The sequence below is a fragment of the Oncorhynchus mykiss genome, unplaced genomic scaffold (genome assembly GCF_013265735.2).
Source record: "Oncorhynchus mykiss isolate Arlee unplaced genomic scaffold, USDA_OmykA_1.1 un_scaffold_87, whole genome shotgun sequence".
Taxonomy (NCBI): Eukaryota; Metazoa; Chordata; class Actinopteri; order Salmoniformes; family Salmonidae; genus Oncorhynchus; species Oncorhynchus mykiss.
In genome coordinates this window covers 1,345,023-1,370,136 of record NW_023493659.1, presented here as the reverse complement: position 1 = coordinate 1,370,136, position 25,114 = coordinate 1,345,023, and the positions used below count along the sequence as shown (strand labels likewise).

Sequence of the window (25,114 nt, the reverse complement as noted above, 5' to 3'; positions counted from 1 at the left end):
GGTTTGACTACTACTGTCTGGTGCTATGGTTTGGATAGCTCCGTGCTCTGTATCTGTGAGTGCTTGGTTTGGTCTGGTCTGTGATCACTTGGTTTTGTCTGTGTCTGTGATTGCTTGGTTTGGTCTGTGTCTGTGATCGTTTGGTTTGGTCTGTGTCTGTAATCGCTTGGTTTCATCTGATCTGTGTTGAACTGTCCCCGCTTGATGATGTCACTGGCCGTCTTTCTCAGCAGTGGCGTTTCCACAGCAACAGGAACTGAAGCCCCAACCAGGAAGTGTCTCGAGGACAACCCCTATCTCTCCTCCCCCTCTTCTCCCTCCACCCTACTCTCCTCCCACACCCTCACTCCTCCTCCCACCCCTCCTCTCCCCCAGCTTAGTGGGAGGGAAAAAAGGAGGGAGGAGGGGATGGAGAGAGGGAAGGAGAGAGGGAAGGAGAGAGGAGAGGAGAGAGGGAAGGAGAGAGGGAAGGAGAGAGAGATGGAGAGAGGGAAAGAGAGAGAGATGGAGAGAGGAGAGGAGACAGAGATGGAGAGAGAGATGGAGAGAGGGAAGGAGAGAGAGATGGAGAGAGGGAAAGAGAGAGAGATGGAGAGAGGAGAGGAGACAGAGATGGAGAGAGAGAAGGAGAGAGGGAAGGAGAGAGAGATGGAGAGAGGAGAGGAGACAGAGATGGAGAGAGGGGAGAGAGGGAAGGAGATAGAGAAGGAGATACAGATGGAGACAGAGATGAAGGAGAGACGGAAGGAGATAGAGATTGAGAGAGGAGAGGAGACAGAGATGGAGAGAGGGAAAAAGGTGGGAGAGTCTAAGAGAAGACCGTTCTGGGTGGAAGACAATGATCTGCCTCCTATGATGTGAGATCACACACACACACACACACACACACACACACACACACCCACACCCACACACACACACCCACACACACACCCCCACACACACACACACCCACACCCACACACACACCCACACACCCACACCCCCATACCCACATACACACACCCACGCACACACCTGCACACACCCGCGCACACCCACACACACACACCCACACACACCCACACACACACACCCACACATACACCCATACCCCCCCCCCCCCACACACACACACACACATGTTGTTTCTGTTATATTACATCAGATCTGTCATGTTGTTACTAACTCTCTCTCTCTCCACCCTGTCTCTCTCCCCCCTCTCTCTGTCTCTCTTTCCCCTCTCTCTCTCTCTCTCGCACTCTCGCACTCCCTCTCTCTTTCCCCCTCTCGCACTCTCTCTCTCTTTCCCCCCTCTCAATCTCTCGCTCTCCACCTCTCTCTCTCTGCAGGTTGAGCAGGAGAGTGTCTAAGATGTCTGAGGAGTTGGAGTAAGCCTCTCTCTGTCTAAGATGTCTGAGGAGTACACACTCTCTCTCTCCTACCCTACCTACCCTACCTACCCTACTCTACTCTACCCTACCTACCCTACCCTACCTACCCTACCCTACCTACCTTACCCTACCTACCCTACCCTACCTACCCTACTCTACCCTACCTACCCTACCCTACCCTACTCTACCCTACCTACCCTGCCAAACCTACCTACCTACCCTACCCTACCCTACCCAACCCTACCCTACTCTACTCTACCCTACTCTACCCTACCCTACCTACCCTGCCCTACCTACCTACCCTACCCTACCCTACTCTACCCTACCTACCCTGACCTACCTACCCTACCTATCCTGCCCTACCTACCTACCTACCCTACTCTACCCTACCTACCTACCCTACATACAGTACCTACCCTACCCTACCTACCTACCCTGCCCTACCTACCCTACCTACCCTACTCTACCCTACCTACCCTGCCCTACCTACCTACCTACCTACCCTACATACAGTACCTACCCTACCTACCTACCCTACTCTACCCTACCTACCCTACCTACCTACCCTACATACAGTACCTACCCTACCCTACCTACCTACCCTGCCCTACCTACCCTACCTACTCTACCCTACCTACCCTGCCCTACCTACCTACCTACCCTACATACAGTACCTACCCTACCTACCTACCCTACCTACCTACCTACCTACCCATCTTCCCTACCCTACATACCTACCTACCTACCTACCCTACCCTACCCTACCTACCCTACATACAGTACCTACCCTACCCTACCTACCTACCCTACTCCACCCTACTCCACCCTACCTGCCCTACCTACCTACCTACCTACCTACCTACCTACCTACCTACCTACCTACCTACCCAACCTACCTTGCCCTACCTACCTACCCTACCTACCCTACATACAGTACCTACCCTACCTACCCTACATACCTACCCTACCTCCATTCATACCTACCTAGCTACCCAACCTACCCTACCTCCATTCATACCTACCTAGCTACCCTAACCTACCCAACTCTACCCAACATACCCTACTCTACCTACCTACCCTACCCTCCCTACTCTACCCTACCTACCTACCTACCTACCTACCTACCTACCTACCTACCTACCTACCTACCTACCTACCTACCTACCTACCTACCTACCTACCTACCTACCCACCCTACCCTACCCTACCCTACCTTACCTACCCTACTGAACCTTACCTTACCTACCCTACCCAACCCCACCCTACCCAACCCACCCTACCCTACACAACCTACTCTACCCGACCCTACCCAACTCTACCCAACCTACCCTACCCTACCCTGCCTACCTACCCACCTAACCTACCCTACCCAACCTACCCTACCCACCTACCCTACCCAACCCTACCCAACTACCCTACCATACCCTACCCTGCCTACCTACCCACCTACCCTACCCAACCCTACCCAACCTACCCTACCCTACCCTGCCTACCCTTCCTCCATATGCATTCAACCAAAACAGCAAAAAGCTAATGGCAGCTCCTCTCTGACATCACTCTGATTTCCTGTTTCCGGTTCCCTGCTGTCTAGGAGCATAAGTATAATTAACATGCACAGCGAGGAAGAGGGGGCGAGACTACTTCAGCCTCTCGGCCAATCACGATATGACGGCATGCAGGAACAGTACACCAATCACCAGGAGGAGGAGGAATGGCAAGACGTAAGACAGACGGACGGACAGAATCTCCTCTCTCCTTTCCTCCCTCTAGGCACAGACAGACATCCCTCCCTCCTCTCCTCATCCACTCTCCACTCATCCCTCTCTCCTCTCCTCACCCACTCTCCTCTCTCCACTCCTCTTCCCACTCTCCTCTCATCCCTCTCCTCATCCACTCTCCTCTCATCCCTCTCTCCTCACCCACTCTCCTCTCTCCACTCCTCTTCCCGCTCTCCTCTCATCCCTCTCTCCTCTCTCCTCTCTCCTCCCCTCTCCACTCCTCTTCCCTCTCTCCTCTCATCCCTCTCTCCTCTCCTCATCCACTCTCCTCTCATCCCTCTCTCCTCTCTCCTCCCCTCTCCTCTCATCCCTCTCTCCTCTCTCCTCCCCTCTCCTCTCATCCCTCTCTCCTCTCCTCTCCTCTCCTCCCCTCTCCTCTCATCCCTCTCTCCTCTCTCCACTCCTCTTCCCGTTCCCCTCTCATCCCTCTCTCTCCTCCCCTCTCCTCTCCTCTCCTCTCCTCCCCTCTCCTCTCATCCCTCTCTCCTCTCTCCTCCCCTCTCCTCTCATCCCTCTCCCCTCTCCTCATCCACTCTCCTCTCATCCCTCTCTCCTCACCCACGCTCCTCTCTCCACTCCTCTTCCCTCTCTCCTCTCATCCCTCTCTCCTCTCTCCTCCGCTCTCCTCCCCTCTTCTCTCATCCCTCTCTCCTCTCTCCTCCGCTCTCCTCCCCTCTCCTCTCATCCCTCTCTCCTCTCCTCATCCACTCTCCTCTCATCCCTCTCTCCTCTCTCCTCTCTCCTCCCCTCTCCTCTCATCCCCCTCTCCTCTCTCCTCCCCTCTCCTCTCATCCCTCTCTCCTCTCTCCTCCCCTCTCCTCTCATCCCTCTCTCCTCTCTCCTCCCCTCTCCTCTCATCCCTCTCTCCTCTCTCCTCCCCTCTCCTCTCATCCCCCTCTCCTCTCTCCTCCCCTCTCCTCTCATCCCCCTCTCCTCTCTCCTCCCCTCTCCTCTCATCCCCCTCTCCTCCCTCCTCCCCACCCTCTAGGACCTAGCCCGGTGGAAGAGTCGTCGCCGCAGTGCTTCTCAGGATCTGATCAGGAAAGAGGAGGAGAGGAAGCGGATGGAGAGGATGATGAAGGAGGAGGAGGGAGGCCACACCCAGAAGAAGAAGAACATCAAGACGTACAGAGAGATCGTAGAGGACAAGTACGGAGAGAGGAAGGAGGAGAAGGAGAGGGAGGGAAAGAGAGGAAAGGGAGGAGGAGGAGAGGGGAGGAGGAAGAGAGGAGAGGAGAGGGGAGGAGGGGAGGGAGGAGGGATTAGAGGAAAGGGGAGGGAGGGGAGGGAGGGAGGGAGGGAGGGGGAGGAGGAGGAGGAGAGGGGAGGAGAGGGTGGAGGGAGAGGAGAAGAGAGGGGAAGGGGAGGGAGGAGGGGGGAGGGAGAGGAGGAGGAGAGGGGACCTAAATCTTTCTCACTCCTTGTCTCACCAGCTTCTAATACAGGTCTGTCTTGTAAAATAGTTGTATCTCACTGTGACTAAAGGTTAAAGGTTAATACAGGTTCATTAAAAATGGAATAAACTCTACCCCCCCTCTTTCACTACAGAGAGCGTAGGGAGGCGGAGCTGTGTGATGCGTACAGGAGGGCGGGCTCTAAAGCGGAAGCTGCCATGGTTCTCCAGCGTTACGCTCTCCGCTTCACCATCAGTGATTCAACGCTGGACAGTCTGCAGCTACCTAGAACCATTACTACTGACCAGAACCCTGATTCTAGAACACCTGCTACCAACCAGAACCCTGAGTTTAGAACCACTACTACCAACCAGAACCTTGAGTCTAGAACCATTACTACCAACCAGAACCCTGAGTCTAAAACCATCACTACTGACCAGAACCCTGAGTCTAGAACCAGTATTAATAACCAGAACTCTGAGTCTACAACCATTACTACTGACCAGAACTCTGAGTCTACAACCATTACTACTGACCAGAACCCAGAGTCTAGAACCATTACTACTGACCAGAACCTTGAGTCTAGAACCATTAGTACTGACCAGAACCCTAAGTCTAGAACCATTACCTCTGACCAGAACCCTGAGTCTAGAACCATTACTACTGACCAGAACCCTAACCCTAGAACCATTATTACTAACCAGAACCCTGAGTCTAGAACCATTACTGCTGACCAGAACCCTGAGTCTAGAACCATTACCCCTGACCAGAACCCTGAGTCTAGAACCATTATTACTGACCAGAACCCTGAGTCTAGAAGCATAATTACTAACCAGAACCCTGAGTCTAGAACCATTACTGCTGACTACAACCCCGACTCTGACCCTGACAACCCAGAACGAGCTGGAAACGGACTAGAGGCCCTGCAGACTGACACAAAGCAAGAGCCCCGAGCCCCCCCAAAAAAACAAATCTCTGTCACACACACCCAACACACACAGCTCCAAACCCAAAACACCCAACACACCCAACCCACGCACACACAAAACCACTCCACACAAAGTCAGCACACACTCCCCCCTCCCATCTCCCCCCCCTCCCGGCCCCTCCCTCTCCTAACAGCCAAGCCCTACTGCCAGCCACCAGAGACACAGCCTGGACACAAGCCTGTTAAGGTAAGGGCAGGTAGGGATAGGGGTTAGGGGTTAAGCGTAATTCAGCGTCCACAGACACAGACGCAATAGTCCGGCGTCCCATTGTGACATAGCTCTTGAGACCACCGTCCGTGGGGGACGAACAGCCCAAACGGGCACCTCTATTCATTTCAATGTGTTGACACTTTGAGAAAATGGTTGAGCCTAGACGCTTTAGGGGCTAGGAGAATTCACACTTTATCAGCCAGCACCCCATTTTTATCTAATGATACCCCGAATCACCCCAAATCTAATGATACCCCACACCACCCCAAATCTAATGATACCCCACACCACCCCAAATCTAATGATGCCCCGAATCACCCCAAATCTAATGATACCTCACACCACCCCAAATCTAATGATACCCCACACCACCCCAAATCTAATGACACCCCACACCACCCCAAATCTAATGATACCTCACACCACCCCAAATCTAATGATACCCCACACCACCCCAAATCTAATGATGCCCCGAATCACCCCAAATCTAATGATACCCCACACCACAACAAATCTAATGATACCCCACACCACCCCAAATCTAATGATACCCCACACCACCCCAAATCTAATGATACCCCACACCACCCCAAATCTAATGATACCCAACACCACCCCAAATCTTATGATACCCCACACCACCCCAAATCTAATGATACCTCACACCACCCCAAATCTAATGACACCCCACCCCAAATCTAATGATACCCCAAATCTAATGATACCCCACACCACCCCAAATCTAATGATACCCCACACCACCCCAAATCTAATGACACCCCACCCCAAATCTAACGATACCCCAAATCTAATGATACCCCACACCACCCCAAATCTAATGATACCCCGAATCACCACAAATCTAATGACACCCCACAATCTAATAATACCCCACACCACCCCAAATCTAATGACACCCCACCCTAATGATACACCACCCCAAATCTAATGATACCCCACACCACCCCAAATCTAACGATACCTCACACCACCCCAAATCTAATGATACCCCACACCACCCCAAATCTAATGACACCTCACCCCACCCAAAATCTAATGATAACCCAAATCTAATGATACCCCACACCACCCCAAATCTAATGATACCTCACACCACCCCAAATCTAATGATACCCCACCCCACCCCAAATCAAATGATACCCCAAATCTAATGATACCCCACACCACCCCAAATCTAATGATACCTCACACCACCCCAAATCTAATGATACCTCACACCACCCCAAATCTAATGATACCTCACACCACCCCAAATCTAAAGATACCCCAAATCTAATGATACCCCACACCACCCCAAATCTAATGATACCTCACACCACCCCAAATCTAATGATACCCCACCCCACCCCAAATCAAATGATACCCCAAATCTTATGATACCCCACACCACCCCAAATCTAATGATACCTCACACCACCCCAAATCTAATGATACCCCACACCACCCCAAATCTAATGATACCCCACACCACCCCAAATCTAATGATACCTCACACCACCCCACATCTAATGATACCCCACACCACCCCAAATCTAATGATACCCCACACCAAGGTAACCTCTCATCACTCTGTCTACAGGTAGATGGTTTGGTGAGGTAACCTCTCATCACTCTGTCTACAGGTAGATGGTTTGGTGAGGTAACCTCTCATCACTCTGTCTACAGGTAGATGGTTTGGTGAGGTAACCTCTCATCACTCTGTCTACAGGTAGATGGTTTGGTGAGGTAACCTCTCATCACTCTGTCTACAGGTAGATGGTTTGGTGAGTTAACCTCTCATCACTCTGTCTACAGGTAGATGGCTTGGTGAGGGTGAATGGAGAGACTCTCCCGTCCTCCCCGCCTTCCTCAGCCCTTCAATCCCCCTCCTCACCCATTCACTCCCCCCCACCCACCGAACACCCTGGTGCCAATCAGAAGACACAGGTGTCGGCCGTCAGCGCCCTGATTGGAGGGAGGAACTGTGTTGTCACGACGACCATCGTGACGGAACTCACCCAGACACACCTGCAGCCACGTCCGTTAGATATGCTCAGCAACACACAGGTGGGGAGCCACACCCACTCTCATTCATTTATTGATTGACATTTGGTTGATTGATTGAATGGTTCTGATGCTCTTGGTTCCTTATTGATTGTCTGTTAGGTGAACAGCTCCATGGCATTGTCAAGGAGATCAGGGGAGGAGGCGGGGTCTGACTCTTCATTGCTTAGCAACCAGCACACCTACTCATCCTCGGTGACAGGTACGATGATATTACCCAGATTCCTGTTGCTGGGTGAACCAGGTTAGCGTTAATGCTGCTGCTGTAGCTAACACACTGTGTGTGTTTCCCTCCACAGGAGGACTGGAGGGGAGCAGTGGGACGGTGAGTACCATTTATAGCTCAGCATTCTCATTCTACAACTTGACCTTTATTCTAGAACCTGACCTTCATACTACAACTTGATTTTTATTCTAGAACCTGACCTTCATACTACAACTTGACCTTTATTCTAGAACCTGACCTTCATTCTACAACTTGATCTTTATTCTAGAACCTGACCTTCATACTACAACTTGACCTTTATTCTAGAACCTGACCTTCATACTACAACTTGACCTTTATTCTAAAACCTGACCTTCATACTACAACTTGATCTTTATTCTAGAACCTGACCTTCATTCTAGAACTTGACCTTTATTCTAGAACCCGACTTTCATACTACAACTTGATTTTTATTCTAGAACCTGAGCTTCATACTACAACTTGATCTTTATTCTAGAACCTGACCTGCATTCTAGAACTTGATCTTTATTCTAGAACATGACCTTCATACTACAACTTGATCTTTATTCTAGAACCTGACCTTCAGTCTACAACTTGATCTTTATTCTAGAACCTGACCTTCATTCTAGAACTTGATTTTTATTCTAGAAACTGACGTTGATTCTACAACTTAATCTTTATTCTAGAACCTGACCTTCATACTACAACTTTATCTTTATTCTAGAACCTGACCTTCATTCTAGAACTTGACCTTTATTCTAGAACCTGGCCTTCAGTCTACAACTTGAACTTTATTCTAGAACCTGGCCTTCAGTCTACAACTTGATTTTTATTCTAGAACCTGACCTTCATTCTACAATTTGACCTATATTCTAGAACCTGACCTTCATTCTACAACTTGACCTTTATTCTAGAACCTGATGTCGATTCTAAAACTTGATCTTTATTCTAGAACCTGACCTTCATTCTAGAACTTGATTTTTATTCATAGAACCCGATGTTGATTCTAGAACTTGATCTTTATTCTAGAACCTGACTTTCATACTACATCTTGATCTTCATTCTAGAACCTGACCTTCATTCTACAACTTGACCTTTCTTCTAGAACCTGACCTTCATGCTACAACTTGATCTTTATTCTAGAAACTGACCTTCGTTCTACAACTTGACCTTTATTGTAGAACTTGACCTTCATACTAGAACTTGATCTTTATTCTAGAACTTTGCCTGTCCTCTCGTCTCACCTTTCCTTTCCTTTCCTTGTGTGTGTGTGTGTGTGTGTGGTAGATGGAGAGCCCCATGTTGAACCTGGCTAAGCGTGTAGATCACTGGGTGTGGAACCCTGAGGATGAGAGGAGACGACAGGAGAAGTGGCAGCAGGAGCAGGAGAGATTCCTACAGGTGTGTGAGAGGAGACTACAGGAGAGGAGATAACAGGAGAGGAGACTACAGGAGAGGTGACAACAGGAGAGGAGATAACAGGAGAGGAGACTACAGGAGAGGTGATAACAGGAGAGGAGACTACAGGAGAGGTGATAACAGGAGAGGAGATAACAGTAGAGATTCCTACAGGTGTGAAAGGAGACTACAGGAGAGGAGATAACATGAGAGATTCCTACAGGTGTGTGAGAGGAGACTACAGGAGAGATGATATCAGGAGAGGAGATAACAGGAGAAATTCCTACAGGTGTGTGGGAGGAGACTACAGGTGAGGAGATAACAGGAGAGGAGATAACAGGAGAGGAGATAATAGGAGAGGAGATAACAGTAGAGATTCCTATAGGTGTGTGAATGGAGACTACAGGAGAGGAGACTACAGGAGAGGAGACTACAGGAGAGGAGACTACAGGAGAGGTGATAACAGGAGAGGAGATAAAAGGAGAGATTCCTACAGGTGTGTGAGAGGAGACTACAGGAGAGATGATAACAGGAGAGGAGACTACAGGAGAGATTCCTACAGGTGTGTGAGAGGAGACTACAGGAGAGGAGATAATAGGAGAGGAGATAACAGGAGAGGGGATAACAGGAGAGGGGATAACAGGAGAGGGGATAACAGGAGAGGAGATAACAGGAGAGGTGACTACAGGAGAGGTGATAACATGAGAGGGACAGGGACAGTGGAGGAGGATAGTTACAGCCAGGTATGGGACAGGGACAGTGGAGGAGGATAGTTACAGCCAGGTATGGGACAGGGCCAGTGGAGGAGGATAGTTACAGCCAGGTATGGGACAGGGACAGTGGAGGAGGATAGTTACAGCCAGGTATGGGACAGGGACAGTGGAGGAGGATAGTTACAGCCAGGTATGGGACAGGGCCAGTGGAGGAGGATAGTTACAGCCAGGTATGGGACAGGGCCAGTGGAGGAGGATAGTTACAGCCAGGTATGGGACAGGGCCAGTGGAGGAGGACAGTTACAGCCAGGTATGGGACAGGGACAGTGGAGGAGGATAGTTACAGCCAGGTATGGGACAGGGACAGTGGAGGAGGATAATTACAGCCAGGTATGGGACAGGGACAGTGGAGGAGGATAGTTACAGCCAGGTATGGGACAGGGACAGGGACAGTGGAGGAGGACAGTTACAGTCAGGTATGGGACAGGGACAGTGGAGGAGGATAGTTATAGCCAGGTATGGGACAGGGACAGTGGAGGAGGATAGTTACAGTCAGGTATGGGACAGGGACAGTGGAGGAGGATAGTTACAGCCAGGTATGGGACAGGGACAGTGGAGGAGGATAGTTACAGCCAGGTATGGGACAGGGACAGGGACAGTGGACGAGGACAGTTACAGCCAGGTATGGGACAGGGACAGGGACAGTGGTGGAAGACAGTTACAGCCAGGTATGGGACAGGGACAGTGGAGGAGGCTTCACTGTTATCATCACCCTGATGTCGTTTTCACATTCATGTGTGTGACTTGTGACGTGTGTGTTTGTGTGTGTGTGACGTACTTGCGTGTGTGTATGTGGTGTGTGTGTCTGCAGGAGCAGTACCTCAGGGAGCAGGATAAACTGAAAGGGGAGTGGGAGAGAGCGCAGAGAGAGGTGGACGAGGAAGAACGAAGACACAATGAAGAGGTAGCAAACACATTAGCCTTTAGCATTAGCCCCGACACACACATTGGCCTTTAGCATTAGCCCTTACACACACATTAGCCTTTAGCATTAGCCCTGACACACATTAGCCTTTAGCATTAGCCCTGACACACATTAGCCTTTAGCAATAGCCCTGTAATGAGTCCTCTATTATCAGTAATTATCATCATGTGCATCTTCTCCTGTTTCCAGGAGAAGAAGATCCTGGAGGAGACGGCAACGGCCCTTTCTCATCCACCTCCCACAGAGCTCGCTGTTCAGACAGAAGTGATCGTTCCGGCACAACAGATCTGTAAGACAGAAGCAATCTCTCATCAGAACGGCCAGGATCAGCCTGCCTTATCCCAAATGCTATTTATATAGGGTTAGCACCAGTGTTGGGGAGTAGTGAACTACGTGTAGTTCAACTAGTTGTTTAACGACATTTTACAGTAGCTTGGTGTTAGTTCACTGTTTTACCATGTAGCGGTGTAGCTAACTACTGGAACTACACTCTACTGTTTTACCATGTAGCGGTGTAGCTAACTACTGGAACTACACTACTGTTTTACCATGTAGTGGTGTAGCTAACTACTGGAACTACACTCTACTGTTTTACCATGTAGCGGTGTAGCTAACTACTGGAACTACACTACTGTTTTACCATGTAGTGGTGTAGCTAACTACTGGAACTACACTCTACTGTTTTACCATGTAGCGGTGTAGCTAACTACCGGAACTACACTACTGTTTTACCATGTAGCGGTGTAGCTAACAACTGGAACTACACACTACTGTTTTACCATGTAGCGGTGTAGCTAACTACCGGAAGTACACTCTACTGTTTTACCATGTAGCGGTGTAGCTAACAACTGGAACTACACTACTGTTTTACCATGTAGCGGTGTAGCTAACTACTGGAACTACACTCTACTGTTTTACCATGTAGCGGTGTAGCTAACTACTGGAACTACACTCTACTGTTTTACCATGTAGCGGTGTAGCTAACTACTGAAACTACACTACTGTTTTACCATGTAGCGGTGTAGCTAACAACTGGAACTACACTCTACTGTTTTACCATGTAGCGGTGTAGCTAACTACCGGAACTACACTACTGTTTTAACATGTGGCGGTGTAGCTAACTACTGAAACTACACTACTGTTTTACCATGTAGCGGTGTAGCTACCTACTGGAACTACACTCTACTGTTTTACCATGTAGCGGTGTAGCTAACTACTGAAACTACACTACTGTTTTACCATGTAGCGGTGTAGCTACCTACTGGAACTACACTCTACTGTTTTACCATGTAGCGGTGTAGCTACCTACTGGAACTACACTCTACTGTTTTACCATGTAGCGGTGTAGCTAACTACTGGAACTACACACTACTGTTTTACCATGTAGCGGTGTAGCTAACTACTGAAACTACACTCTACTGTTTTACCATGTAGAGGTGTAGCTACCTACTGGAACTACACTCTACTGTTTTACCATGTAGCGGTGTAGCTAACTACTGGAACTACACACTACTGTTTTACCATGTAGCGGTGTAGCTAACTACTGAAACTACACTCTACTGTTTTACCATGTAGAGGTGTAGCTAACTACCGGAACTACACTACTGTTTTAACATGTGGCGGTGTAGCTAACTACTGGAACTACACTACTGTTTTACCATGTAGCGGTGTAGCTAACTACCGGAACTACACTACTGTTTTAACATGTGGCGGTGTAGCTACCTACTGGAACTACACTACTGTTTTACCATGTAGCGGTGTAGCTAACTACCGGAACTACACACTACTGTTTTACCATGTAGCGGTGTAGCTAACTACTGAAACTACACTACTGTTTTAACATGTGGCGGTGTAGCTACCTACTGGAACTACACTACTGTTTTACCATGTAGCGGTGTAGCTAACTACTGGAACTACACTACTGTTTTAACATGTGGCGGTGTAGCTACCTACTGGAACTACACTACTGTTTTACCATGTAGCGGTGTAGCTAACTACCGGAACTACACACTACTGTTTTACCATGTAGCGGTGTAGCTAACTACCGGAACTACACACTACTGTTTTACCATGTGGCGGTGTAGCTACCTACTGGAACTACACTACTGTTTTACCATGTAGCGGTGTAGCTAACTACCGGAACTACACACTACTGTTTTACCATGTAGTGGTGTAGCTAACTACCGGAACTACACACTACTGTTTTACCATGTAGCGGTGTAGCTACCTACTGGAACTACACTACTGTTTTACCATGTAGCGGTGTAGCTAACTACCGGAACTACACTACTGTTTTACCATGTAGCGGTGTAGCTAACTACTGGAACTACACACTACTGTTTTACCATGTAGCGGTGTAGCTACCTACTGGAACTACACTCTACTGTTTTACCATGTAGCGGTGTAGCTAACTACTGGAACTACACACTACTGTTTTACCATGTAGCGGTGTAGCTACCTACTGGAACTACACTACTGTTTTACCATGTAGCGGTGTAGCTAACTACCGGAACTACACACTACTGTTTTACCATGTAGCGGTGTAGCTAACTACTGGAACTACACTACTGTTTTACCATGTAGCGGTGTAGCTAACTACTGGAACTACACTCTACTGTTTTACCATGTAGCGGTGTAGCTAACTACCGGAACTACACTACTGTTTTACCATGTAGCGGTGTAGCTAACTACTGGAACTACACTCTACTGTTTTACCATGTAGCGGTGTAGCTAACTACCGGAACTACACTACTGTTTTACCATGTAGCTAACTACTGGAACTACACTCTACTGTTTAACTATGTAGCGGTGTAGTAGACAGGAATGTCCTTTCTTTTCCTCATCAGACCAGATTCTCACTTGCTGTGTTTAATAGCATAATTACACATTCTGTTAACATCTGACGACAGAGGGGTCTGGTCTTCCAGTTTGAAGTCTGACATTTCATATTTAGATATTATATTTTTTAGTAGTAGTTTGGAAGTAGTGAGCTATTTTTCTCAGTAACTTTAGTTCAGTAAACTATGTTTTTCTTAAGCTTTAGTGTAGCTGTTACTAGTGTTCAGTAATTGGTAGCTTGGTGAACTATATTTTCAGATTGTCTTCCCCAAAACTGGTTAGCACACACACAGTCCCACAGTCACACACACAGTCACACAGTCACACACACAAACGCGTGCACGCACACACACACACACACACACGCACACAGAGGTGCCCATACACACCCACAGGAAGGAAGGAAAGTCGGGGTTAGTACTATAACCATGGTAACTAGTGTTGTGTTGTGACAGATGCATCATGGGACTGTGAGTCATCCAGGGGTCAGGAGACGTCTCTGGACCGCAACCAGCCCTGCGCCGTCAAGAGGTGTGTGATACGTAGCTCTGCTGTAGTCTGTGTGTGTGTGTGTGTGTGTGTGTGTGTGTGTGTGTGTGTGTGTGTGTGTGTGTGTGTGTGTGTGTGTGTGTGTGTGTGTGTGTGTGTGTGTGTGTGTGTGTGTGTGTGTGTGTGTGTGTGTGTGTGTGTGTGTGTGTGTGTGTGTGTGCGTGCGTGCGTGCGTGCGTGCGTGCGTGCGTGCGTGCGTGTGTATGTGATACGTAGCTCTGCTGTAGTCGCTGTGTGTGTGTGTGTGTGTGTGTGTGTGTGTGTGTATGTGATACGTAGCTCTGCTGTAGTCTGTGTGTGTGTGTGTGTGTGTATGTGATACGTAGCTCTGCTGTAATATGTGTGTGTGTGTGTGTGTGTGTATGTGATACGTAGCTCTGCTGTAGTCTGTGTGTGTGTGTGTGTGTGTGTGTGTGTATGTGTGTGTGTATGTGATACGTAGCTCTGCTGTAGTCTGTGTGTGTGTGTGTGTGTGTGTGTGTATGTGATACGTAGCTCTGCTGTAATATGTGTGTGTGTGTGTGTGTGTGTGTTGGCCACCAGGTCAGGATCGTATGAGGGCCCACAGCCACCTTCATCATCCCCATCATCACCTCAACCGCCCTCTCCCAGCAGGTACACACTCATGAGGGGGGACATGGGGACTAAATTAACCTAGTTACTGATCCGTGTCACCGTGTCACCTAACGCGTAACTGAGCGCTTAAACAAACCGTCTGGAATTAACATGGACTGTCAATGGACAACTTTTCTTCTTAGGCCGTTCATACGCGCGCTGACACGTTCACACGCCTTGTTGAGCAACATCCTCTTTCTCCGCGAGCATTTAACGTGATGGATAAAAACCTATAGACTGTAGACTGTAGACTGTAGACTGTAGACTGTAGCCTGTAGACTGTAGACTGTAGACTGTAGCCTGTAGCCTGTAGCCTGTAGACTGTAGACTGTAGCCTGTAGTCTGTAGACTGTAGACTGTAGACTGTAGACTGTAGCCTGTAGACTGTAGCCTGTAGCCTGTAGCCTGTAGGCTGTAGACTGTAGACTGTAGCCTGTAGACTGTAGCCTGTAGCCTGTAGACTGTAGCCTGTAGACTGTAGCCTGTAGCCTGTAGCCTGTAGACTGTAGCCTGTAGCCTGTAGACTGTAGCCTGTAGCCTGTAGACTGTAGCCTGTAGCCTGTAGTCTGTAGTCTGTGTTCCTGTCATTAAAAAGGACCTTGTTTTAGCTGTGTTAGGCTGTATGTTGACTAGTAGACTGTAGCCTGTAGACTGTAGCCTGTAGCCTGTAGTCTGTAGTCTGTGTTCCTGTCATTAAAAAGGACCTTGTTTTAGCTGTGTTAGGCTGTATGTTGACTAGTAGACTGTAGTCTGTAGCCTGTAGCCTGTAGCCTGTAGCCTGTAGCCTGTAGTCTGTAGTCTGTGTTCCTGTCATTAAAAAGGACCTTGTTTTAGCTGTGTTAGGCTGTATGTTGACTAGTAGACTGTAGCCTGTAGACTGTAGCCTGTAGCCTGTAGTCTGTAGTCTGTGTTCCTGTCATTAAAAAGGACCTTGTTTTAGCTGTGTTAGGCTGTATGTTGACTAGTAGACTGTAGCCTGTAGACTGTAGCCTGTAGCCTGTAGCCTGTAGTCTGTAGCCCGTGTTCCTGTCATTAAAAAGGACCTTGTTTTAGCTGTGTTAGGCTGTATGTTGACTAGTAGCCTGTAGCCTGTAGCCTGTAGCCTGTAGCCTGTGTTCCTGTCATTAAAAAGGACCTTGTTTTAGCTGTGTTAGGCTGTATGTTGACTAGTAGACTGTAGTCTGTAGCCTGTAGACTGTAGCCTGTAGCCTGTAGACTGTAGCCTGTAGACTGTAGCCTGTAGACTGTAGCCTGTAGATTGTAGCCTGTAGCCTGTAGACTGTAGCCTGTAGACTGTAGCCTGTAGACTGTAGCCTGTAGATTGTAGCCCGTGTTCCTGTCATTAAAAATAGCCTTGTTTTAGCTGTGTTAGGCTGTATGTTGACTAGTAGCCTGTAGCCTGTAGACTGTAGCCTGTAGCCTGTAGTCTGTAGTCTGTGTTCCTGTCATTAAAAAGGACCTTGTTTTAGCTGTGTTAGGCTGTATGTTGACTAGTAGTCTGTAGCCTGTAGACTGTAGCCTGTATGTTATGGTATAGTTTATGTTGTATGAGATGTTTTGTTCTGTTTTAACAGTTGTTTATATATATACTGTATAACATGGAAAGGAAGTTGTTTCATTTAACAGGAACCCGTTGTGTTTTTATCCCAGTCGTTTATTTGGGAATAACTGTTTTATCGAGAGAGAAATAATCTCTGTTTATCATCACAGTCATTTCTTATTATTATTGAATGATTTCACTGCAGATTATTTTAGTAAATACTTTCTGAACACTTTTTTTCTTAAAACTGCATTGTTGGTTAAGGGCTGGTCAGTCTGCATTTCACTGTGAGGTCTACACCTGTTGGTTAAGGGCTGGTCAGTCTGCATTTCACTGTGAGGTCTACACCTGTTGGTTAAGGGCTGGTCAGTCAGCATTTCACTGTGAGGTCTACAGACCTGTTGGTTAAGGGCTGGTCAGTCAGCATTTCACTGTGAGGTCTACACCTGTTGGTTAAGGGCTGGTCAGTCTGAGTCTGCACAACTCTGCCAGGACCTAGGATCAAGAGAGACACTCAAGTGTTTTAGTACTATATCTCTTGACACAATGATGAAAATAATCATGGCCTCTAAACCTTCAAGCTGCATACTGGACCCTATTCCAACTAAACTACTGAAAGAGCTGCTTCCTGTGCTTGGCCCTCCTATGTTGAACATAATAAACGGCTCTCTATCCACCGGATGTGTACCAAACTCACTAAAAGTGGCAGTAATAAAGCCTCTCTTGAAAAAGCCAAACCTTGACCCAGAAAATATAAAAAACTATCGGCCTATATCGAATCTTCCATTCCTCTCAAAAATTTTAGAAAAGGCTGTTGCGCAACAACTCACTGCCTTCCTGAAGACAAACAATGTATACGAAATGCTTCAGTCTGGTTTTAGACCCCATCATAGCACTGAGACGGCACTTGTGAAGGTGGTAAATTACATTTTAATGGCATCGGACCGAGGCTCTGCATCTGTCCTCGTGCTCCTAGACCTTAGTGCTGCTTTTGATACCATCGATCACCACATTCTTTTGGAGAGATTGGAAACCCAAATTGGTCTACACGGACAAGTTCTGGCCTGGTTTAGATCTTATCTGTCGGAAAGATATCAGTTTGTCTCTGTGAATGGTCTGTCCTCTGACAAATCAACTGTAAATTTCGGTGTTCCTCAAGGTTCCGTTTTAGGACCACTATTGTTTTCACTATATATTTTACCTCTTGGGGATGTTATTCGAAAACATAATGTTAACTTTCACTGCTATGCGGATGACACACAGCTGTACATTTCAATTAAACATGGTGAAGCCCCAAAATTGCCCTTGCTAGAAGAATGTGTTTCAGACTTAAGGAAGTGGATGGCTGCAAACTTTCTACTTTTAAACTCGGACAAAACAGAGATGCTTGTTCTAGGTCCCAAGAAACAAAGAGATCTTCTGTTGAATCTGACAATTAATCTTAATGGTTGTACAGTCGTCTCAAATAAAACTGTGAAGGACCTCGGCGTTACTCTGGACCCTGATCTCTCTTTTGAAGAACATATCAAGACCATCTCAAGGACAGCTTTTTTCCATCTACGTAACATTGCAAAAATCAGGAACTTTCTGTCCAAAAATGATGCAGAAAAATTAATCCATGCTTTTGTCACTTCCAGGTTAGACTACTGCAATGCTCTACTTTCCGGCTACCCGGATAAAGCACTAAATAAACTTCAGTTAGTGCTAAATACGGCTGCTAGAATCCTGACTAGAACCAAAAAATTTGATCATATTACTCCAGTGCTAGCCTCTCTACACTGGCTTCCTGTCAAAGCAAGGGCTGATTTCAAGGTTTTACTGCTAACCTACAAAGCATTACATGGGCTTGCTCCTATCTATCTCTCTGATTTGGTCCTGCCGTACATACCTACACGTACGCTACGGTCACAAGACGCAGGCCTCCTAATTGTCCCTAGAATTTTTAAGCAAACAGCTGGAGGCAGGGCTTTCTCCTATAGAGCTCCATTTTTATGGAACGGTCTGCCTACCCATGTCAGAGACGCAAACTCGGTCTCAACCTTTAAGTCTCTACTGAAGACTCATCTCTTCAGTGGGTCATATGATTGAGTGTAGTCTGGCCCAGGAGTGGGAGGGTGAACGGAAAGGCTCTGGAGCAACGAACCACCCTTGCTGTCTCTGCCTGGCCGGTTCCCCTCTTTCCACTGGGATTCTCTGCCTCTAACCCTATTACAGGGGCTGAGTCACTGGCTTTACTGGGGCTCTCTCATGCCGTCCCTGGAGGAGGTGCGTCACCTGAGTGGGTTGAGTCACTAATGTGGTCATCCTGTCTGGGTTGGCGCCCCCCCCCCCCCCCCCCCTTGGGTTGTGCCGTGGCAGAGGTCTTTGTGGGCTATACTCAGCCTTGTCTCAGGATGGTAAGTTGGTGGTTGAAGATATCCCTCTAGTGGTGTGGGGGCTGTGCTTTGGCAAAGTGGGTGGGGTTATATCCTTCCTGTTTGGCCCTGTCCGGGGGTGTCCTCGGAGTGGGCCACAGTGTCTCCTGACCCCTCCTGTCTCAGCCTCCAGTATTTATGCTGCAGTAGTTTATGTGTCGGGGGGCTAGGGTCAGTTTGTTATATCTGGAGTACTTCTCCTGTCCTATTCGAATCTAAGTGTGCGTTCTCTAATTCTCTCCTTCTCTCTTTCTCTCTCTCGGAGGACCTGAGCCCTAGGACCATGCCCCAGGACTACCTGACATGATGACTCCTTGCTGTCCCCAGTCCACCTGGCTGTGCTGCTGCTCCAGTTTCAACTGTTCTGCCTTATTATTATTCGACCATGCTGATCATTTATGAACATTTGAACATCTTGGCCATGTTCTGTTATAATCTCCACCCGGCACAGCCAGAAGAGGACTGGCCATCCCACATATGCTCTCTCTAATTCTCTTTCTTTCTCTCTCTCGGAGGACCTGAGCCCTAGGACCATGCCCCAGGAATACCTGACATGATGACTCCTTGCTGTCCCCAGTCCACCTGACTGTGCTGCTGCTCCAGTTTCAACTATTCTGCCTTATTATTATTCGACCATGCTGGTCATTTATGAACATTTGAACATCTTGACCATGTTTTGTTATAATCTCCACCCGGCACAGCCAGAAGAGGACTGGCCACCCCACATAGCCTGGTTCCTCTCTAGGTTTCTTCCTAGGTTTTGGCCTTTCTAGGGAGTTTTTCCTAGCCACCGTGCTTCTTCACCTGCATTGCTTGCTGTTTGGGGTTTTAGGCTGGGTTTCTGTACAGCACTTTGAGATATCAGCTGATGTACGAAGGGCTATATAAAATAAATTTGATTTGATTTGATTTGATTTGATTTGATTTCACTGTGAGGTCTACACCTGTTGGTTAAGGGCTGGTCAGTCTGCATTTCACTGTGAGGTCTACACCTGTTGGTTAAGGGCTGGTCAGTCTGCATTTCACTGTGAGGTCTACACCTGTTGGTTAAGGGCTGGTCAGTCTGCATTTCACTGTGAGGTCTACACCTGTTGGTTAAGGGCTGGTCAGTCTGCATTTCACTGTGAGGTCTACACCTGTTGGTTAAGGGCTGGTCAGTCTGCATTTCACTGTGAGGTCTACACCTGTTGGTTAAGGGCTGGTCAGTCTGCATTTCACTGTGAGGTCTACACCTGTTGGTTAAGGGCTGGTCAGTCTGCATTTCACTGTGAGATCTACACCTGTTGGTTAAGGGCTGGTCAGTCTGCATTTCACTGTGAGATCTACACCTGTTGGTTAAGGGCTGGTCAGTCTGCATTTCACTGTGAGGTCTACACCTGTTGGTTAAGGGCTGGTCAGTCTGCATTTCACTGTGAGGTCTACACCTGTTGGTTAAGGGCTGGTCAGTCTGCATTTCACTGTGAGGTCTACACCTGTTGGTTAAGGGCTGGTCAGTCTGCATTTCACTGTGAGGTCTACACCTGTTGGTTAAGGGCTGGTCAGTCTGCATTTCACTGTGAGGTCTACACCTGTTGGTTAAGGGCTGGTCAGTCTGCATTTCACTGTGAGGTCTACACCTGTTGGTTAAGGGCTGGTCAGTCTGCATTTCACTGTGAGGTCTACAGACCTGTTGTATTCGGCGCATTTGACAAATAACATTTGATTTGATTTGCAGCAGTTAAATGTTATTTTGTTTTCGCGTGTGTGTGTATATTTGTGTGTGTGTGTGTGTGTGTGTATATTTGTGTGTGTGTGTGTATATTTGTGTGAGTGTGTGTGTATAGGTGTGTGAGTGGTAAGCGTCAGTGTTCAGGTTGCAATCAGGCGCTGGGGAAAGGAACAGCTATGAATATCGACACGCTGGGCCTGTACTTCCACCTAACCTGCTTTAAGGTACACACACACACACACACACACACACACACATATACAGTGCTCTCACATTACTCTCTCTCTCTCTCTCTTTCTCACCTCTCTCTCTCTCTCACCTCTCTGTGTGTTTGTTAGTGTGGAGTGTGTAAGGTACAGCTAGGTGACACCAGTTCAGGAACAGACGTTAGGATCCGTAACGGGCTGCTGAGCTGTCACGACTGCTATGCCACATCACACGGTGAGACACACACACACACACCTAATGAATTCACTGCTGAGACAAACAAGACCTACGGACACACACACACACACACACGACTATTAGAACTGCACCACTAATGTACAGTTGTTATAACTGGTCATCAAACCTCATGTCATCTCTGTCACTTCCTGGTTGCAGCAGTTGGCCAGCCGACTACGCTGTGATTGGCTACAGCCTGCATCTGGAACCCTTCACAACATTCTGGAACGCTGTGGAATTCTCTTAACTGGACACACAAACTTCTCCCAGATGATGTCATGGAGACTGAACTGTCTGATGCTAACTGATGCTAATGGAGGCTAACTGCTAAGTGCTAGCGTTGTAGCTGATCAACCAGTTTTTCCCAGACTGACTTGAGTACAGAGACCTGAAGCACAACCACTGATCTACAACAGCACACTCAGACACATGCTACATGCTAACACCAGCAGCAGTTGGAATGTAGTAGCTACCTACCTTACTGTCAAATTAGCTAAATGATAAATGCTAACGGATGCTAACTGCTAAATGCTATTGTTCACTCACCATCATAATGCCTTAATAACTCTGTTTTGTTTTGTGTTTTAAGTATTTTGCATGAACGAAGACCGTGTTAGTTGTTGTTGTTGTTAACGGTAGTTAGGCTGTGTTACCTAGCGACAGCCCTGACTACCACATATAGTTGTTATGGTTACCGTATGCCTCTCCTCCATGTTGTTGTGTAATGATAAGAGCTTTGTCTTTATTCTGATCATCATGTACATCATTATGCTGCGTTCATTACTCTGAGAGCAATAAGGATGCATGATCGCTTTAGTTATTATTGGATGTTATTATTACCAAGGATATTCTGACATTGTGTTTTAGAGCTTTGCATCATACTCTGCCTTAAGATGAGAGTGAGAGGGATAGCACACATGTAGTGTTTACGTGTGTGTGTGCATGTGTGTGTGAGTTGTTTTAGTTCAACTTGAAGCACAGTCCTATACCAGCGAATATTACTACACATTGACCCGCCCTCTCCCTCTTTTTCTCACCTGATTGGACCTTTACTCCTAAGAACAACCAATGAATGAGACAAAGTTATCTGCTGCTTCCTGTTTATGCCCAGCCTCTTGTCCTGTGGCATTTTTAGGCCTATTTCTTACACCAATCAAATGCTTTGGATAGATGTGTAGAGGAGAAGGGAGGGGAGGGGAGGAGAGGAGAGGAGAGGGAAAGAGAGGAGAGGAGAGGAAGGGAGGAGAGGAGATTCGAGAGGAAGATGGGATGGGAGAGGAAGAGAGAGGAGAGATTAGAGAGGAGGAGATAGGGGAGAAGAGAAGAGAGGAAGCTACTTTAGACTGTTCTGTCTGCTGATATTTCTAAAGGACAAACTGAATTGATCCAGCTTCATAGCTTTTATAGCAATGTGTGTTTATCAATAAAATGACAATATTTTCAATGCGTTGTCTGATATCTCTTGGTCATCTGTGAGTAGAGCCGCGGGAAGTAGTTGGGGGGTGCCGCGGCTCTGTCTGTGAGTAGAGCCGCGGGAAGTAGTTTGGGGTGCTGAGGGTTTTTTTCTGGTGGGGGACACAGATTTGTTTCCTCCCTACAAACAGCTGTATCGCTGCACTGGGGATGCTGCAGCACCTTCAGCTCCCTGCTTCCCGCGGCTCTGTCTGTGAGCTCTGTTTTATTATTGAGTCTATTGTATCATCTAGGGCCAAATGTAATTAACTATGTAGGGAATAGGGTGCCATTTGAGACAAACTCCTAGCTTCAACAGGTCTCCTAACAATGCTGCTGTTCTGCACTCATCAATCATAACGCTGAAGGTAGCCCATGGTTAATATCCATAGACTGTATGTATACACAACCAAGGCTATGATAAATGATGTGTGGGGTATTGGCACAACTTGGTGGCCATCCACAGTATTACAGCCTACGCCTGTTGGACACAAGCCAAGGCAGTCGGGAAAAAGTAGCCTTCCTGTGGATGGTAATGGTAGAGACAGAGTCAAATGGTAACACAATACGCTTTGGCAGCGGCACCACAAGGTTAGTTATACACATCTTTGGTGTTACTGCATATCAAACCTAAAAATACAGACACTGAGTTTACAATAATGTGTCTTAAAGACAGCGAGGTCTCTTTTATCATTTAAAACAACACGGTCCTCGTCGACAGATACATGAATCCTCTCACTGTAACTACAGACAGGAGGTTATATTGTATTTCATGGTACAATATCAAACAAACAATGTTAAAACCTTTTTGTGTGGTCTTGGAAATGATTGAAAGGAAGAGTATTCTTTGTAATCGGGGGTGAAACGCAACAGAGAAAACTACAAGGTGGAACCGTATATGGAGCAGTGGGCTGCCCGACCGGACCAATAACAGAGGAACACCGCTGTCACATGGAAGCAGAGTATGAGGCTATCCGCTAAAACAGACGCTTTTTAAATGAAAAATTCTGTATGTATTTAGCTTTAGATATCTTTCTCTTGAAGAGTTAACCTGTGCGACTTCAACACACCATGGAATCGGAAGGGATGTCGCACCATGCAGTAAGTCACGATACTGAACTGTCTCGTTCCGTATTGTGGTCCAGACACTAACTGATAACATTAGGTAGCCAGTCGGTGAGCTTGTTAGTTATCCTTCCATTAGGTATAGACCGGAAGAAGGCGATAGATAGTTATTTATCTACCGAGCTAACGTTACCTCTGTTACTGAGATGAAACAATACCCCCGAGTCTTCAGCTAATAGGACATTTGAAAACGTTACAGCTCATATGCTGTCTTTTCTCCACAAGATGAGACTGAGACGGGACGTTAGTTAGCCAAGTCCTTGTTGTTTCTCTCGGGTTGTGTATTGGCACCTTGTCGCCCGCTGGGGGCGCTGTTGGGTTAGCTAGAAGTCTATACACTCCGCTGGTGGACAAAGAACCCAATTGTCATACTTGAGTAAAAGTAAATATAAACCACTGATAAACTCAAGAGTCACAACCTTTCAGAAACCCCTTTATTCGTACATTTTACACATACTCAGAATTTGACTTGGCTGTGTGATATATAGACAACATACAGAGACAGAATTTACACTTGATATACATTATACAGAATAGATCAAGTGAACATAGTGAGAATATACAGCAAGCGGTACCGGAGCACCAAGTCTAGGTCCAAGAGGCTTCTAAACAGTTTCTACACCCCAAGCCATAAGACTCCTGAACATCTAATCAAATGGCCACTATTTACATTTCCCCCTCTCTTTCATACCACTGCCACTCTCTGTTATTATCTATGCAGAGTCACTTTTTTATTTTTTATTTTACCCCCTTTTCTCCCCAATTTCGTGGCGTCCAATTCTTAGTATTTACTATCTTGTCTCATCGCTACAACTCCCGTACGGGCTCGGGAGAGACGAAGGTCGAAAGTCATGCATCCTCCGATACACAACCCAAACCAAGCCGCACTAATTCTTAACGCAGCGCGCATCCAACCCGGAAGCCAGCCGCACCAACGTGTCGGAGGCAACACCGTGCACCTGGCGAACTTGGTTAGCGCGCACTGCGCCCGGCCCGCCACAGGAGTCGCTGATGAGACAAGGATTTCCCTTTCGTTTTATTTATTTTTATTTAACTACCTACATTGTACATTATTTTTTTTCTCAACTGCGTTGTTGGTTAAGGTCTTGTCAGTCAGCATTTCACTGTAAGGACTACTACACCTGTTGTATTCAGCATTTCACTGTGAGGTCTACTACACCTGTTGTATTCAGCATTTCACTGTGAGGTCTACTACACCTGTTGTATTCAGCATTTCACTGTGAGGTCTACTACACCTGTTGTATTCAGCATTTCACTGTGAGGTCTACTACACCTGTT

At 47.4% G+C, this 25,114-nt stretch overlaps 2 protein-coding genes across 7 annotated transcripts in view; both read left to right on the top strand.

The window, feature by feature from the left end:
* The window catches only part of LOC110514204 (LIM and calponin homology domains-containing protein 1), a 62,441-nt gene extending 39,754 nt beyond the window's left edge, over window positions 1–22,687 (top strand). For 2 of the 4 annotated variants that reach the window (XM_036971945.1, XM_036971948.1), the window contains 15 exons: window positions 1,332–1,370; window positions 2,965–3,094; window positions 4,140–4,300; window positions 4,700–5,720; window positions 7,560–7,811; window positions 7,911–8,010; window positions 8,108–8,133; window positions 9,322–9,435; window positions 11,017–11,109; window positions 11,320–11,419; window positions 14,424–14,499; window positions 15,061–15,132; window positions 20,910–21,018; window positions 21,133–21,235; window positions 21,398–22,687. In XM_036971945.1, coding sequence (XP_036827840.1) covers window positions 1,332–1,370; window positions 2,965–3,094; window positions 4,140–4,300; window positions 4,700–5,720; window positions 7,560–7,811; window positions 7,911–8,010; window positions 8,108–8,133; window positions 9,322–9,435; window positions 11,017–11,109; window positions 11,320–11,419; window positions 14,424–14,499; window positions 15,061–15,132; window positions 20,910–21,018; window positions 21,133–21,235; window positions 21,398–21,423 — 2,422 coding nt within the window. In that variant the 3' untranslated portion in view covers window positions 21,424–22,687. The remainder of the gene's footprint in view (window positions 1–1,331; window positions 1,371–2,964; window positions 3,095–4,139; window positions 4,301–4,699; window positions 5,721–7,559; window positions 7,812–7,910; window positions 8,011–8,107; window positions 8,134–9,321; window positions 9,436–11,016; window positions 11,110–11,319; window positions 11,420–14,423; window positions 14,500–15,060; window positions 15,133–20,909; window positions 21,019–21,132; window positions 21,236–21,397) is intronic. The other 2 variants (XM_036971946.1, XM_036971947.1) reach the window with 2 other exon arrangements.
* A 574-nt stretch (window positions 22,688–23,261) lies between these two features.
* The window catches only part of LOC110514205 (transmembrane protein 192-like), a 33,456-nt gene continuing 31,603 nt past the window's right edge, over window positions 23,262–25,114 (top strand). For 2 of the 3 annotated variants that reach the window (XM_036972026.1, XM_036972024.1), the window contains exon 1: window positions 23,661–23,791. In XM_036972026.1, the coding sequence (XP_036827921.1) occupies window positions 23,762–23,791 (30 nt within the window). In that variant the 5' untranslated portion in view covers window positions 23,661–23,761. The other variant, XM_036972025.1, reaches the window with a different exon arrangement.